This window comes from Melopsittacus undulatus, chromosome 7 (assembly GCF_012275295.1).
Source record: "Melopsittacus undulatus isolate bMelUnd1 chromosome 7, bMelUnd1.mat.Z, whole genome shotgun sequence".
In the NCBI taxonomy this organism is placed as follows: domain Eukaryota; kingdom Metazoa; phylum Chordata; class Aves; order Psittaciformes; family Psittaculidae; genus Melopsittacus; species Melopsittacus undulatus.
The window spans coordinates 54558417-54575185 of NC_047533.1; the positions used below are offsets into that span (position 1 = coordinate 54558417).

At 40.3% G+C, this 16769-nt stretch overlaps 2 protein-coding genes across 4 annotated transcripts in view; both read left to right on the plus strand.

Annotated features, from left to right (window-relative positions):
- Positions 1–2856, plus strand: part of SEC24B (SEC24 homolog B, COPII coat complex component) — a 42492-nt gene extending 39636 nt beyond the window's left edge. For 2 of the 3 annotated variants that reach the window (XM_034064766.1, XM_005148627.3), the window contains 2 exons: positions 438–541; positions 1958–2778. In XM_034064766.1, the coding sequence (XP_033920657.1) occupies positions 438–541; positions 1958–2072 (219 nt within the window). In that variant the 3' untranslated portion in view covers positions 2073–2778. Of the gene's footprint in view, positions 1–437; positions 542–1957 lie in introns of all 3 variants that reach the window. The other variant, XM_034064765.1, reaches the window with a different exon arrangement.
- An 11877-nt stretch (positions 2857–14733) lies between these two features.
- MCUB (mitochondrial calcium uniporter dominant negative subunit beta) overlaps positions 14734–16769 on the plus strand; it is a 39172-nt gene continuing 37136 nt past the window's right edge. Inside the window, exon 1 of the mRNA XM_034064788.1 lies at positions 14734–14988. Within this exon, the coding sequence (XP_033920679.1) occupies positions 14860–14988 (129 nt within the window). The 5' untranslated portion in view covers positions 14734–14859. The remainder of the gene's footprint in view (positions 14989–16769) is intronic.

Here is a 16769-nt window from a genome sequence, read left to right on the forward strand (position 1 = left end):
AGCTTATTCCCTGATGAAATAGTCCAGTCTAATCTTTGCATTTTTGAAAATTTCCTTACGATTCAGATTTCATTTCATGTTTTGTTCATCTTTTCAGTACTGCAAACTGCAATATGTAGGGTTGACAGAGAAAGATAAGGCAAGAAAACTGTGAAAGCGGCATTTTGAAAAATGGTTATTTTTTTTTTTAGTGAGCTTGCTTTCTAAAATCTTTCACATTTAAAAGGCAGTTTAAGTTAAAGATGCACAGCTTCCTACACATCGGAGACTACTGGATTTTTGTACTTTAAGATGAAGAAAAAATGTGTATATATTATCCATGGTTGGTAATTTCTCAATAGAAATTATGCCTTTTATCATGTTATGACGATCAGGATCTATTTCTTAAACAAGTTTTTAAACAAAGATGATGATTTCCTTCAATTACTTTCAACCAGACACAGCTTCCTGAAGTAGATGCACTTTCTTCAGAAAGGACACGATCTTTTATATCTTGGCTTAGAGACAGTAGACCTTTAAATCCAGTTCTTCAAGTAATAAAGTAAGTATCTCTGTTAGATACTGAGTACTTATTGGCAACTTGTAATTACAGTTGACAAGGATGAAAAGTGGGAATATCTGGCCTGAAAAAAGCTGAGTAACATCCTCTTTCCACTTGATACGGTGCTGTTACCTGAAACCTCGTAGTAACAAAGGTCATGTTAGAATCTAGTACAAATTAAACTAGTAGTTTTATTGGTATTAATTAGTTGCATAGTTTTTATTATATTGTTACAGATATGTTAAAGCAGTGGATGTCCTTACGATCAGTGGGATTAACCAAGTTAATTTCTGGTGTAACTTTAATAATTTCAAAACATATATTAAAAAAAGGTAATGCTAGTAATCTGTGGATGGTTTTAATAATTATCTGTGTTTCTTACTGAGCTCCATAGGGTAGCAATTGATTTACAACAGATGAGGCAAGTTCTGTAGCCTTTTGAAGCCGTGAAAGCACCCACTTAAAGAAGTTTAAATTCTATAAAATGTTTATATTTGAGTTTACGTTTCATTTGTTGTCTTTAGAGTACTCAGTTTACTGAGCCAGATGTGAGATCACATTTTAGAGAGCATGATGACTTTCTTACTCAAATAATGTCTAAGCACAGGACTGAAGCTTTTCTGCTGTTGGCATTGTCGCTGCTGCTGAAATTGCAAGTAGTCCTGAGAGTCCATGGTAAATAGCAGAGCTTTACTGCATGCTGCACTACAGAGTACATGGGACTGTGCCCCAGCAAATACTTGCTGCATCCCAGCAAACTTTTATTGGGGCAATAACTTTGGATACTAGATTTTTTACATATTTACCTTCTCTCTTCTGTTGCCAAATAAGAAAAACTGGGAAGGGAATTAAGATTATATTCTTTACTGTAGCAGTAGTGAGGACTGGAATGTGTTGCCCAGTGAAGCTGCGAATGCTCATCCCCTCGCAGTGTTCAAGGCCGAGTTGGACAGAGCCTTGGGTGACATGGTCTAGTGTGAGGTGTCCCTGCCCATGGCAGGGGGGTTGGAACTAGATGATCTTGAGGTCCTTTCCTACCCTAACTATTCTGTGATTCTATAATTACATGTAATGAGAGATGTAAATTCTGCATTTTTTTAAATCTTCATCAGGATTTAATATAACCCTTTAATATAACCCTAAAACAAAATTATTTTTGTTTCCTTTTTAATGTTTCTACAAGGTATTTTACTTGCTGTTTCACTCACTTTTCTACCATTTTATACTTCTTTAAAAGATGCTGCAGTTTGATAGTGTGTTTCCGAACATTGGATTATTTGCAGCTGTAGTATCTTTGGACTGAATCTAGACTCCAGGGAACAATAAGCATTTCATTAGAACCTAGCCCTCTGCTTGAATTTACCTTGGATTTTTTGCTTAATTGTTGGACTAAAATACCTTCCTCTCTTCTTTCAGAGATGAGAACCCTGCCAAAACAGATTTTTTTCAGCATTTAATTGAGGATCGGACAGAAGCAGCTTTTTCATATTATGAATTCTTACTTAATATTCAACAGCAGATCTGTAAGTGAACAAGGAATAGAAAAATCCTGACTTCAGAGAGAAGCATGGGCCCAGAGAAGCATATCAGAAGTTACAAAAAGTGGATGCTTGTTCTTCAAACAGTATACAGTGACCAGCACTGTTTTGGAAGCTTTACAGCTAAAGAAGTATACATTTCCAAGAGAATTTTGCAGTTTTACTTCAGTCTAAAAGTGGTAGGAGTGATGAAGCTGTTTCACTAGTAAACTTTAAATTGGTTTGTACACGTTTCCAGTTGTGCAGCAGTATGGTGCTCTGTTTATTGCAAGCTGGTGAATTTATGTAGCTGTGTGGGATATTTCTTAATGAAATGTACAATTAGGTAAAGCCTTTTTTCTTACATTTATTATAGAAGCCCTTCCAGATCCAGATTCTTAACAGAGATGTCAAAGGGCAGTGATGTATGTTGGTTGTTTATATGAATTTCTTTTTAAAAGGAATGATTAATACTTACTAAAGACTTCAGCAACTTCCCTCTGAAAGTTGTAGAGTTTCAGTAAAGTACATCAATTGTAGAAATAAAATATATAATGTACATAAGTATTACATTTGTAAAGAAAATGTAAAAAATGTAAGTAAAAAAAAAGACTTAGCTCGGTGTGCAGAGGTGTTGAGTGCTCAACAATGAATTGTTCTGTCCCAGGCTAGACAATGAAGTTGACTATTAAAACATGCTAAAAAAGTATCCGTGTAGAAGGAACACAGCTGCTTCTCCTGTTAATTTTAAGTGAATTTATTTATGATTGGCTTATTAATTAAAAATATTTTGCTTTATCATGTGGTTTTTATATTTATGCAAGTGTCCTGGGTTCAGCAGTAGCAGTCATTTTTTCTCCTTCTTAGTAGGTGGTGCAGTGCTGTTTTGACTTCTGGGCTGGGAACGGTTGCTGATAGCAAGTATGTTTTGAATTACTGCTCAAATGTTTGGTTTGTCCAAGGCTTTTTCTGAGCTCATGCTCTGCCAGGGAGGAGGGGAGGACAAGAGGAAGGAGAGACAGGACACCTGACCCAGGCTAGCCAAAGAGGTATTCCATACCATAGCATGTCATGCCCAGGATGTAACCGGGAGGGACCTGGAAGGGCTGGAGCTCTGGGGGGGAATGGAGGAGGTATCGCTCGGTGCTCGGCCGGGCAGGGTGGGGTGAGTTATGGGTCGGTGGCTGGTGAGGTGTTGTATTCTCTTTGCTTGTTGTTTGCTTTATCATTATTATTTGTAGTAGTAGTAGCAGGAGTGATTTGTGTTATACCTTAGCTATTAAACCGTTCTTATCTCAACCCGTGGGGGCCACATTCTTTGGATTCTCCTTTCTAACTCCCCGGGAGTTGGGGGAGCAAGGGGGGGAGTGAGTGAACGAGCTGTGTGTGGACTTGGTTTTAAACCACGACAGCAAGTATAATCTTTTTGCAACTAAACTCTTACTGAACTGAATATTAAAGAGAACATGTTTACTGCTTTATTTCACAGACCTCTGGAAGGGAGGAGAAAGCACTGCATAGTCTGAAATGAGCTATTGATATGAAGTTTCTAAAACCCTTCTTATGTATTATCCTAAAGAAGGCATATCTGTTGGCCTCGTTTTACGTTTTGTAAACTACTGTAGTCTTGGTCTGGGTTTCTGTAATTTGTGTCGTCTGCCATTTAGAGTAAGCATGGGTTATCACTCACACTTGATTTGATTTCTGCTGTGATCTAAAGAAAAAAAAAGAGGGGATGTAAAAATTAATTACTCTACATCAATGGAAGTAAAGGCTTGAAAATGTCAAAATTCAAAATGTAATCACACTGCATCTCTTTGAAACCTTGGTCTTAGTAATGTTTTGGTAACTCAATGGTTTGGGCTTTTTGATAGGTTTTTCACAGATTCTTAAATTTGGTTGTTAATTTGGGATGGGTTTTGTTTTGTTGGCTTTTGGAGTTTTTTTGAGGCACATTAGAAATAATTCATAAGGCACAATCTCTCATAGTTACTATTCTGAACTTTGTTTATTTAAATGCAACAAATAAATGATGATTAGTATGATTACATTTTATCTTCAAGTAGCTTTGAGAATGCTAATATTGCATTTTTGACTGCCATAGCCCCTGAATCAAATAATCAAGAAAAAAAAATGTACTAGCTTTGGTTTGCAAATGCTTTAAAAGCTACATTAATTAAATTCTGCGAGTGGTGTTATTCTGCATGTTAGCACAAAGTCATTGTTTGGAGAAAATACCTTTATAAGTTATATTTGTGTGTTGTCTTTAACTAAATATGTTTAAGTTACCCAAAGATTACTTAAATGAAACTTTCCATTTAGCAAATTAATTTATCATGTAATAAATGTCTGAGGCGATGTCTGAATGTTGTCCCTCAATCAGACCTCCTTGATTTCAATACTTGTTTATAGATTAATTTGCATTGGGTGAAAGCTTAGTGCTGCTGAAGTGAAGATGCTGAAGCATCTTAAAAAAAAGTGAAGATGCTGAAGCATTTTAAAAATCATTTGTAATTGCAGAGATGGAAAGGGCATATTACAGTTTTAAATGCCAATGATAGATGCTTCTGACTTACGAGCTTGGTATTGAGTATCTGGGAACATACTATGCCATTATTAATTACAACGTATTCTGTAAAACCATTACTTAAAGCTTTATTCTTCTATGGTTTTTGTATATAAAAAAATATGAAAAATACATCTTGAGAGCTATTTGTTCAGTAAAATTATTACATGGCACAGAGAATCTAGTTATTTTTTTACCAGTCATAGAGCACATCTCCATTCTGACTGATCTTCGGTTTAAACTTTTAAAAGACAGTCTCATAGAAAAATCTTGAATTGGAAACATCCCAGGATTTGGGATATTGATTTTAGTGTTTTGAACAACAGAATGTTTGTATACATGGTAAAAATATCTAAAACACAGGTTTATTAAAGATGGTTTGGATCACACCGCTGTACCAGAGGATACACAGCAAAAGATTAATTCCTCCCAAGGGATGCACTGCGAAGCTCAACATGCTTTTTGCCTACTAAGGTTTGGGAGGAGAGGTGAGAAGCATGCTTCCATATCTGTTTAAATAAAGTGCTGAACTGCAAACAACATCTCTAGCCATTTTAGGGATTGAACTTTTTCCAAAATGCCTTCAATGCTGTTTCATTAGAAATTAAAGATTTGCTGGGTAGGATGTTTCCCAGCCCCAGCTAAGCAAGTCCTCAGGGGATCAGTTCAAATTCTCAGCATTTTAAATGCAGACAGTGGGCATCCCGTTCCATGTCTTAGTTTTAAAAAAACATCTGCCTCTTCTACCAAGTAAGAGGTTTGGGAGTTCCTGTTGAAGAAATTATAGTCCAAAAAGTTCTTAAGATGTTAGGACACAATATGCAGCTCCCACAGAGTTATTACTAAGCTTGATTCTGTATTTTGTTCCTAAGCTTCTTTAGAAATATGCCTATTTATTAATCTCATTGTTAGCTTCATAGCAATGGAGAAAATATGACCAGGTGATTTTGTTCGGCTTTGGTTTTCTGTGCATTTTGTCAGATACTGAAAAAATGGTTTTGTCATTACTGCTGTTTTTAAAAAGCCAAAATCACTTGTGAGTAAACCTCAGAGTCAAGAGCTCCTCAGTAATTTTAAATGTGGAGTCTTAATGTTTTTTCAGGCAAATACATTTTTAAGAATTTTATGCAAAATTTTCAAGGGATGCGACAGAACTGTGTTTGTGACACGAATTACAACCTTAATCACCGATTTCTCTATATAGACGTATTAACTCATGTAAGAGTCCTGAAAGATCTTGTTTTGACTTCAGTTTTAGAGGGTATTGTGTCTCAGTGCTATAAGCTTAGCAGCCAGATTCAGAACTAGTGTTTGGGAGGTCTGAGGCTCTAACTGGCAATGGATATATGGAGTACCCCAAATACGTGTCAGTTACTCTGTCAAAAATTTCTTAAGCGTCCAGGGTTTTTTGTTGGTTTGGGTTTTTTGGGTTTTTTAAGTAGTTCTTCAGATTTTAATACATATTAAATCTTTCCTATAACTCCTCTGTACTCTTTAAAAAAAGAGTGTAAGGGTGTCTAAATATACTTCTTAGATTTTCATAAAGGGGTAGAATACAATCACTCAGAATGACAAAGGTTAAGTTGACTAGAAGAATGAAGTAGCCTGTTGGACTCAGATAATTGAGATTTAGCACAACAGTGGGTTTGATACAGCTGTGGTGGGAACTTTAAAGGGGGGTGGGGAGACTGTAATGATTTCTTTATCTAACAGTTCCTGGAATCAAAGAAAGAAGGTCTCTAGCAGAATTTTAGGCCTTTACTTAAACTGACATGTCATATTCAAATGCAGGAATCTGGAAACTGTGTTTATAACTATTGCAGATGGCTGGGATTTTGAGTCTTCCTTGAGAATGTTTTGTTTTTTCTTCACAAGCTACTGATGATGCCTTTTCATTAAAAATCCAAAGGGATCCTACTAGAGTGCAGAAAGAATCCTCACATGATTAGTGAAAGAGATTATTACAAGAGCAATGGAAATTCAAATAACCACACTGCAAGTATTTCTTCATTTTATGCTCCAGTCCTGGGTTCTTACTCATTTCCACTTGCAAGGCCTTTCATGTCTTTTACTTTACAATTCCAGTAACTAGAAAGTATCAAATACTTCACAGAATATTTCCTCTTGCCTTCCTTTGAAGGTTCTTAACAAAAGTGATAGAGCTGCCTACTTACAAATATCAATCATGCACAAAATTTTAGCAGTTGCACACTTCTATGGAAGATAAATGGAGGAGATTGTGGATATCCTGGAAATATTTAAGAATCTGTTTAAAAAAAAGATTCTGAAAATAATATTTTTTAATCTTGATTTTCTTGCACCTGTTCATGATTTTTCTGGTTTATATTTTCTTAAAGCTACATATATGGGTTGTATCTGGGGTTTTTTAGATGTTAATAGAACACCACCCTGGAGGTAACAGAATACATATCTCCAGTTACACCCTTAATCATGTTACCATTAAAAGTGGCAGTTTTGGAAGCTCAGGAGTGTTGGTAGGAAGTACTGTTTGGCTAGCAAGTAGCATAGTATTTCTTTGTGTTTATCAACAAGTCTCTGCTTGTGAGACACTGAGGCTTTGGGGATTCTTCAGTGAAAGTGTTCAGCGGCACAGGAATCCTCAAGCATGAGGAGTTGATGATAAGTAACCATCTTGATAATCTGCCAGCCATAGGAAATGTTATTCTCATAAATTGATAAGTTTAAAAAATGAACAAAATATTTTCATGTTAGACCATCACTGACAATTGAAAGAGAAATCCTGTTTAGGAAAATACTGTCTTTTGCTAATAACTTCCTAATAACTTCTGTAGATATGATACTTTCAAAAAGTCCTACAGGCTGTGAACCTCAGCTTCTACGAATACAAAATGTTACTAAAAATTACCTGGTGACCTAATGCTGAAGCAAATGAAAAAGAATAAAATATGTAGCATTCACCTGTAGCTGAGGAATTCTTTATGCTTTTCTTTGTCTCTTTGGTGGCTGAATTTGCTGCCTTCCTTACCTCCATTGTAAGTGGAACTTACGCGAAACCAGTTGAAGCAGAACTGGAACCACTGGTACATGTGCTGGATGTCTTCATTCAGCTTGCTGAGCATGTGCATAGCTTCTAAAACATTGCTGCTTTTACTGTCTATCCAGATGTTCAAGTTTAGCAGTTTCTTGTAATATGGCTGTGTATCTAAAAGCCTTCAAAGTGTATTCAATATAAAAGGCTATTAGTGTCCAAGCTTCTCTTTTTCCCCTATCCAAATGATTATTTCTAACTAACAAAAATATTTACAAGAGTGTAATTTATTCTTGGATAGCAAGCACAAAATCTCTTAGCCTAACAACCATGTTTTGAAACTTACATTCCTAGAAAGAGTGGGAATTGCTTCCACAACCATGGCTCTGGCATCTCTAACAGTGTGGATGGATTGGCTCTGCAGGAAAACGCAGCAGCTGAGAAAAGCAACACGCAAGGGGTCTGTCAGATGCTTCCCTGCTGTCCAACATCCATCTGCAGCTAAATTGTTGAGTGGCATTGCCCATCTGCTGCTCCAGCATCCCATCTCCTTTAACAGTGGCTGGTATCGGATGATGTGGGGTGAAATGTGAGAAATCCCTAGTGTACAGGTTGTCTTACTCTCACTTGCATCTCACCTTTACATGTTTAAAGATCAGCTTGAGATGAGAAACCTTGTGGGCATTTTTGCTCCTCAGAATACCCGAGTATTGTTGAGCTTAGACTGCAGAACTAGAAGAAATTATTCAATCTAATCACTGTGAAGTTCAAGTGTAATTTTTTACTTCTTTCTGGAAATTGCTGAATGTTTTGTAGCTTCCTGTGCTGGAGAAAATAGTAGACTTCTAGGAATGTCCTTCAGCTTTAACTAAAGAATTTTACATGAATCAAATGTAACATACCTTAGAAGCCAGCCTTTTCTCCTACAAGCTGCCATGCTCCTGGCAGTCTTTGTTTCTTAGCTTAAAAACAGTAGCTGGGCAGACAACATGGTATCACCTCAAACAGAGGGAGAACTGTTACCCAAACAAAGAACGTTACTACAGAACCATTGCATGAATGTGTTCTGCAGAATAGGTGAATGGAGTATAATTTCCTGGGAAGGGAGTGGGGTGGGAGTGGGTGCTCAGGTCCCTGCACATTTGCATAGCAGGGGATGTCAGAGTTTTCAGAACTGATATGGCTGTGACTCACAGTTTGTGCTCAGCTCTGGTGTTCATTGGTATCTGAAAGTGAAATGACTTAACAAAACCAACTCAACAAAAGAATCTCTGTATCTAGATGTACATGGCTTCCTCTGGTATAATTAACGTTATAATTCCTGTTTGAGGGGTCATTTGTTTTTGCTATCTGCAGGTTTTGGACTATGAGGTATATATTTAAGTTCAACTCTTTCACGTTGGTTTCATGGTCTCTTCTGTGTATATGAGTGAAGCATGTTGAGCTATATATAGCTATTACTAACTCTATTACTAGCATGGAGTACTTACACAGAGGTTCCACTGAGGACCCCAACCACAAGGACTGTGCCGTGCTGCACTCTGAACAGTCATTGCTTCCTTTCCCACCCTGATGACATTAAATTTACACATTCTCACATTTTAAGCTGTGAGTTATTCAGAGGTGTAGGTTATTAGGAGTGCCAGAGTGAGGAAAACCACTTTCTAAGCTCTTTTTAGTACTGAAGATGTCAAGGTAAATACTTGAGCTCTATCTCTGTAGCAGGCAGGTGCAAAAGGGACCAGAGCCTGAAACTAGCTGAAACTCTGCCTGATGTGGGTGGTGTATCCAGACAAGGGGGAACAGCTGATCTTTTCCATCATGCTACTGCTCTCTGATGACAGATTGTCCTGCATTGAACAGGAGCTGGGCCTGGAATGGCTCCAGAATTAAGAAACCCTATACGGCAGATCTGCGCCTATATTTTTCCAGTGTGTTGGTTGTGTGTTTCTCCCTGGAGCTGTGGTTTTAGGCAGCCTAGACTCATCTCCTTGTGCAACAGTTCTGAAAGGGGGATCTCTGCTCTGTCTCTGTATGTTCCCACTGCCTCCCTGTGTCAGCAGCAAGCCATGCAACTGCTTGTCCTGAGATGCAGGTGTTCTCAACTGGGCAGCCAAGTAAACTCTTGGCAAGATTCAAAGGATGCCTATGGCATTCACATCACCATATTATACAAACTGTTATTGTTTCACTTGGCTGTTCCTGCAAGGTCCTGAGTACTTAGCACCTTGAGAGATGGGGCATATGAACTTCATTTTATCCACCAGAAAAATTGGTGTTAGGGACCAAGAAACTAGCAGGACTCCTCTCTTTGGGGCCCTATACTCCCCGAGGGTTGTAAGGAAGGCTCTTCACTGAAGACCTATGCTGTTGTTGGTGCCTGTGGCACAAATGCCTAATAGGCTACTAAAATTGTCCTGGGAATATCAAATGAAAACTTGGTATGCTGCTTCCATACCTAGAACAAGCTTAACATTGAACTTGACTTTCAATATTAACTAATGTACTCAAACAACAGTCTTTGCCATGGATGCTATACTAAGCAAATTTCTAGGGAGTTGGCCTGTGTTATCACGCTGGGGTCAACTTAAATGTCAAGCTGCAGCCTTTCCCTCTAGGGCCAGTTCTTTCTTCATCTGAACCTTTTTGGGACACAGGCTCTGAACCATATTCTGTGTGCTGATTTCCTGCCCAGTGTAAGCCATATCTGTGTGTGTGCAATCCCAGCCTGAGAAATAGTTTACTGCTTAGCTATGATAGTTTTTTGAGACTTCTGTGGCTATCAGGTGGTCCTCTGTGTCATTCCTGTATGATGTTCTTAAATGCGATAATTATTTTTCTAAGAATTTATTCTTAAAATTAATCAAAGCCAAATATATGAGCAAAAGGATGTATGCAATCAAGTTTAAGCAAACAAGGAGACAGTAGAAGTCTCAGAAGAGGAAGGAAAAAAATATGACTGGATGATGCAATCTCCCTAAAATCACAACTCAGATTTCTGCTCTACTGACCTAATGCAGCAGTGCAATTTAGACAGCCCGGCAACTCTGTAATAAGAGTATAATTTATGAACCTCTGCCTAGTCCAAGCACTTCTCATTCCTTGAGTAAGAATTTAGCTCTGTAATTGGAGTCCAGGTCTTTTCCCATGTGGCGTTTTGCTTTCCAGCAGTTTATTTAGGAAATCTTATGTGCGTGATCTGCTGCTCTAGAGAAAATAAAGCTTTTGTCTATGCACTTGTGTCACTCAGTGGTAGGTCTCGTCTCACTCTTCCTTTACCAGAACAGGAGTATCAGTATATAATATACTGGCAGAGCTAATATTCTGCAGTGAGCTCTTCTTCTTGAAGAGAGATTTTTGCTGTCTGTGCACTATGAGGGAACATAGTTTACCCTAGTGAAAAGTTTGTCTTTACCTTGAATTGCAGCAGTGCTATTACTGTGTCCAGATGGAGCAAAAGAACTTCATATGCTCCCTTCTTTGTGAAAACATAGCAGTTTGGGTTTTACTCTTGTGACTTCTGAGAAAATTTGCCTTACCTGGAATTTTGCAAGCAAGGCATGAGATCTTAGCTGCTGAAGAGATTTTGCTTCTCAACACTGGATGCAAGATAATCTATCAAACATGGGGTTTTTTTGGAAGATATATCACATAATTTTATTCCATTATAATTTGTCTTTTGAACTGTAATATGCAATCATTAAAAGAAAACCCTCTAGCTCTTGGTTTTCAAGTAAGATACATTGGAAAGTTTTGTCCCAGGAGGATACTAGAAGTGGGAGGATGAAATTCTGCTTACTGAAGGAGGATGGTTTAGAACTGCTTTAGGGGGAGAACCTCAAGCTGTCTGCTGTGGGTTTGTTATTGTACAGATGGGGATTTTCAGTTTTGTCTTTGGGGATTTTTTGCTCTCTCTCTTACCCTGTAACTCTGCAAAAATACCAGTGAACAAACAAGGGAGCATTAGAAGAACTGTGGTGAGGGAAACAAGACAGAGGATGAGGAAAAGGGCTCTGTATGAGGAAAAGGCTCCCTGTAATCATGACTGAAGTTACATCTGAGCATACATGATCCCTTGAGCAATGGGAACATCATTCTGTAATTGGGATCCTGATTCATTTTGTCATAAGACATCTATAGCTGGTTAATGAAGATGATTACCGTGTAACAAGTCTGTGTACCTTGACAATCCGGTGAGATGCATCTGGAGTTAGGGTGCTGTTCTAGAGCTTGATATTTTGCCTAGAGAAAAAAAGGTTTTAATTCAGAAGATCGTCTGTGTCCTTCTGTCTTACCTTAAAGTTTGTCTTGTTTTGGTTTTCTACCTTGACAAAGATTTGAAATTAATGCCCTCAGATTTAGGACATTGGAAACACTGTGGCTATGGCTCCTCTTATTTCCCCTTAGTTTCACACTTCCCTAGAACTCCATCTGGTTTTATTTTAGTGAATAGTTCCCTCCTTTAAAGATCACCCTGAGAATATGACTTGAAACATAAGTCTCTAGTCTGTAATAATCTGCTTGCTTTCATAGCCATTTTCTTACTGTAATTGAAGCCAGTCACGTCTGTGTAATATGACGACAAGAACCCTGATGCTGTGCATGCATAAATCATATCCCTTGAAGTGTCATTTCCTACTGGCAGAGCATGTCGTTACCAGAAGGGAAGAGATTAATTTGTGTCTCACTGGTGAAGAAAGCTCATTCAAAGTTAATTTCAAGTTAATGTAATCTAACTCCTTGTTAGCAACTACACTGTAAGCACAGGGAGGGAAGAGAGGGGGCAAAAGTTTGGCAAGTAGCAGGTCTTCCTCACAACTGTTCTCCTCAGCCTTCAAGTACAGACCTTGTTTTACTGATTGTACTGAAGAAACTTTGCTATTCACTCCATTTTGTAGCTATTTTAATGGTATCTGTGACCAAAGTGATGTTTCACAGGAATTTTATGCATTTATTTGTATTCAGTGGATATGAACAGATAATGACAATGACAGTTTTATGTAGACTTTTCTTTGTCAAACATTAATTATGTTTGATATTAGTTTAGAAGTTACATTTTGAGGTATAATTTGAAACAAGCTTGAGTTGCAGTGAGTTCATACAGTGGGAATAGTAAGACATAAAACATGTTGCTTAGCCAACAAAGCCAGAATTACCTTGTGAGAAAATCAGAAAGGTGTGACAGGTAAATCTTTTTAAGCGTGGCAGTGACACAAGGCCCAACTAGTAAAACATTGTCTCATTTCTCCTGGCATGTAGATAGAAACACGAGTCTTCATTCCCAGCAGAAGCTAAATCCACAAGTTGCTGTGACAGTTCTTTGCTCCTTACTGACCTTCTGAAACAAAGTACAGAAAAAAAGTGTAGTATGGAACAATGACCAAAACCAACTCATCTCTTTTCTAGTCCTGACACTGATTTTTTCCTCCCTAAAGAGAATTTTAATAAAAGCATCACTATGTGGCAGGAGTCTTAAAAAAAAAAAAAAGAAAAGAAAAGAAAAAAAAGCAATTTACTGTGACTTAGACACCTATGCTTGATGAAACCATAAATACTGCAATGAAACCGTAAGTACTCCATCTTGAATTAATATACTTAACTCTGAATCCTTTATTTCACCTTTGGCAACTTCATGGATCTTACTATAATTTACTTAATAAGGTACGTAAGTCATAGAATCACAGAGTCATAGACTGCTTAGAGCTGGAAGGGACCTTAAAGCTCATCCAGTTTCCACGCCCCTACCATGGGCAGAGACACTTTCCACTAGAGTAGGTTGCTCCAAGCCCTGTTCAGCCTGACCTTGAACAGTTCCAGGGATGGGGCAGCCACAGCTTCTCCGGACAACCTGTTCAGTGCCTTATCACCCTCACAGTGAAAGAGCTTCTTCCTCATGTCTAGTGTAAATTTGCCCTCTTCCAGTTTAAATCCATTTTTCTTTGTCCTATTCACCTAAAAGCAAGTTTTACTTTGCCTCAAGGAAAACTACTCCAATAAAACTTGGTGAATTTTGCTGTGATAAATATTAATTGTAATTGTATCAGAAGTTACTGCCTTTGGGAGTCACTGTCTCTTACAGTTCAAATTCTGTTGTTTTCTGGGACCATACTCACTTTGTTAGCAGTTACCCTGAAACAGGTATGAATGGCTCAGTGATCTTAGTTGCGTAAGGCTTCTTCTCCAGAACCTGAAAGAGGGACGCAAGTGGGGTCTTATTTTGTCCCCCAGAGCCATCAAGCATGCAACCGGTGGTGGAGTTTTTCCATACCAGAGACACTCAGATCTGCAACAGCCCAGTTTTTAAGATCCTTTTGTCATCACTGGGTACAGTTGGTTTTGTTTTGTGCAGCATTGCCTTGTAGGAACATCTTAAAGGGCATAGAAAGCAGAGGGAGGTGGCACTTTTGTGTGTGTGTGTTTCCCTGATGTAATGTCATGGGTCTCACTTCAGTGGTTTGCATTGAACACAAAAGTTTGCATTTGTGGGCATTAAGATTCCGTGGGATAAGGTGATACTAAACAAATGACTGACCAGAAAAGGGTCAGGCCTTGCTAACTGCTTTACTGATGTAAAGAGAACTTTCTTGTAAAATAACAAACTCCAAGAGTGGGAGTTTGTTTCTTTGCGCTTTGCTGTTCATTTCTGTGCAACCAGAACGTGTTTATTCCACTGAAACATGAGGAGTAGCAATAGTTTTGTTCCTCAAAAAGGGAAATTATCAGGTATGGAAAAGGCAGGTGTTCGGGTAAGACAGAAATTAAGAATTACCATGGTCTCATTTATAACTCTGTATATAACTAAGTTACTGAAATCCGTTTTCAAGTTCAGGAAGACAGACGCAGAAGAGGGGGACAGCACCTGTGGACAAGCAACTATCTCTTGCGCCTCCTGAGGCAAGGCCACCCCCTCGCCCGGAGCCCACCGCCGCCGCCTCTCCCCCCGGCTGCTGGCCGCCCGAGTGCCCACAGACGGGCAGACACTCTGCTTCTTGCCGTTACTGTCCCCGCCCGCCCCGGGCCTCGCCCCGTCCAGCGGGACGGAGGGAGCCGCTCAGCGCTGCCCAGCGCAGCTCCTCCCCGGGGCTGGCTGGAAGAAGAGGGAGAACACCCAGCACAGCCGGAGGAGACGCCCTCCGCGGGGGCCCGTCCCCGCCCGCCGCGGCAGCCAGCGCCGCCCGCCACGAGCAGAGCCGTGGCGGAGCGCGGCCGGAGGCGGCCCAGGACCATGCTGTCGGGGCTGGGCCGGGCAGTGCGGAGCGGCTGGCACCGAGGCGGGCGGCAGCTCCCGGGGCTGCTGTGCGGCCGGGCACCGCGGGGCAGGCGCGGTGGGAGCCCCCTGCCCTCAGCGCCTCAGGTGAGCCGCGGAGCGGGCTCGGTTCGCCGCGGGACGGCGTCGGGAAGATGCGGGAGTGTCCCCTGACGTGTGGCTGGAATGGGGGCTTCGGGGCCTGGTGGGACTGGTCCCACGGCACCGCTGTGTGGGGAGAGGGGAGGTGACTCACGCGTGGGGCGGGGAGCGGCCGCTGGTAACGGCCGCGGGTTGGGGACGCCCTGAGGGGCGGTGGGGCCTCAGCGCGCCTCTGGCCTCGTTCCCGGCTCCGGGCTGGGTGGAGAGTAACGGGTGAGTCACGGGCTGCTGCCGTGAGATGCGAGGGGGCAATGGCGGCGCAAGAAAGTTTCCTCACAGGCTCTCGGGGCGTAAGAATAGTGAGGTCCGTCTGACTGTGGGCTTTAGTAAGTCTTAGAGTTGAGTAAGAAGGGAGACATGAAGGCACAATGACTTCAAAAATACAGACCTGCCGGGACGTGGGACAGTGTGGTTTTGGAGTACTGAGTGACAGGGAGAGGAGGCAGCTTCGTCCTTAGTGGGTGTTTTTAATGTTAGAGATGCTATACGTGCTTGGAGGTGTTGCTGTGGTGGAACGGGATAGCCTGTGTCCAGGGCACGCTGGTGGTGAGGAAGTCTCTGGAGCATGTGGTGACAAGCTTCTATCTGCGCAGCTTCCAAAGCTTCCCTGAAGCTGGTGGTGGCAGTTGGATTTGAGGAGTTGCGTGGAATGAGCTCTGTGCTCTTCGCTAAGAAATTTTGCAAGAACTAGTGAAAACTCTCTTTCAAAATGCCGTTGCATTAATTTGCCTCACCTCTGTTAATGTGAGTGGCCCCTTAGTTTCTTTGTCATGCATGTACATGAGGGCACTTAAGAGAGGAATTTCAGATAACTGTTGACTTAGCTTCCTTAATCTTCTAAGGTTCATATGAGGTATGCTAAAACCATCTTGCACCTCCCTGAGAGCATTACGCTGTCATTCAGCACACACTGATACGACATACTCGGTTTGTCACTTCTTAACTTCTCCAGGGTAGTGCTTTGCAGACAAACTTCCTGCTTTTCTGAGGCTCTGACATGACAGTGAAACTGATAAAGCTTCAGGAAGAGACACCGAAAACGAGAGGGGGAGGAGGAAATGCTCTTGCTCTGTCAGTGCTGCCGTTATAAGAAAGAACAGAAAAGCGATCGGTCCTGTTACTTCGTGGGATGGAACATGACAGTGATGTGACTCAGGAGCTAAATGCTTGCTTGCACCGAATACATTAAGGAGAGGAATGTTGTAATTTTGAGGAACATTCTAATTAGGAAAAGAGTTAAATGCAAGACTTTGATTATTTCTTCAGTGGAAAAATTCTGAATAAATTAATGTAAAATGCTTTTATGTGTGCAATCCATAGTGTTACCTTTTCTACAGAGCTGCTAGCACCATAGGTAATGGAGCATGTTTACTGGTTTTGCCCTTCCTGTTTCTGTCTTTGGATACCTTTCATTTTTTTTAATTACATATCTGCAGAACTGTTCAGGCAATTAAAATGTTTATTCTTGTAAACAGTAAATGAATGGCTGGCAGCTGTAATTTCAGGCTAGTGAAAATAAGAAGTGTGGCAGTTGTTATTGCAAGTTGTTCAGCTCTTTAGGTTTCAGCGTAATGCAGAACATCAGGTGCTGTACATCTTGTTCAATGCAAACACTGTTGTGATATTTCATTTTTCTGTTTTATCCTTTCTCTTTCCTGATTGTTGCTGTTGCACATTGCTAGTTCTGCTGCTTGCTGTTGTTTGTGTGAACAAATATTTTGCCTGCA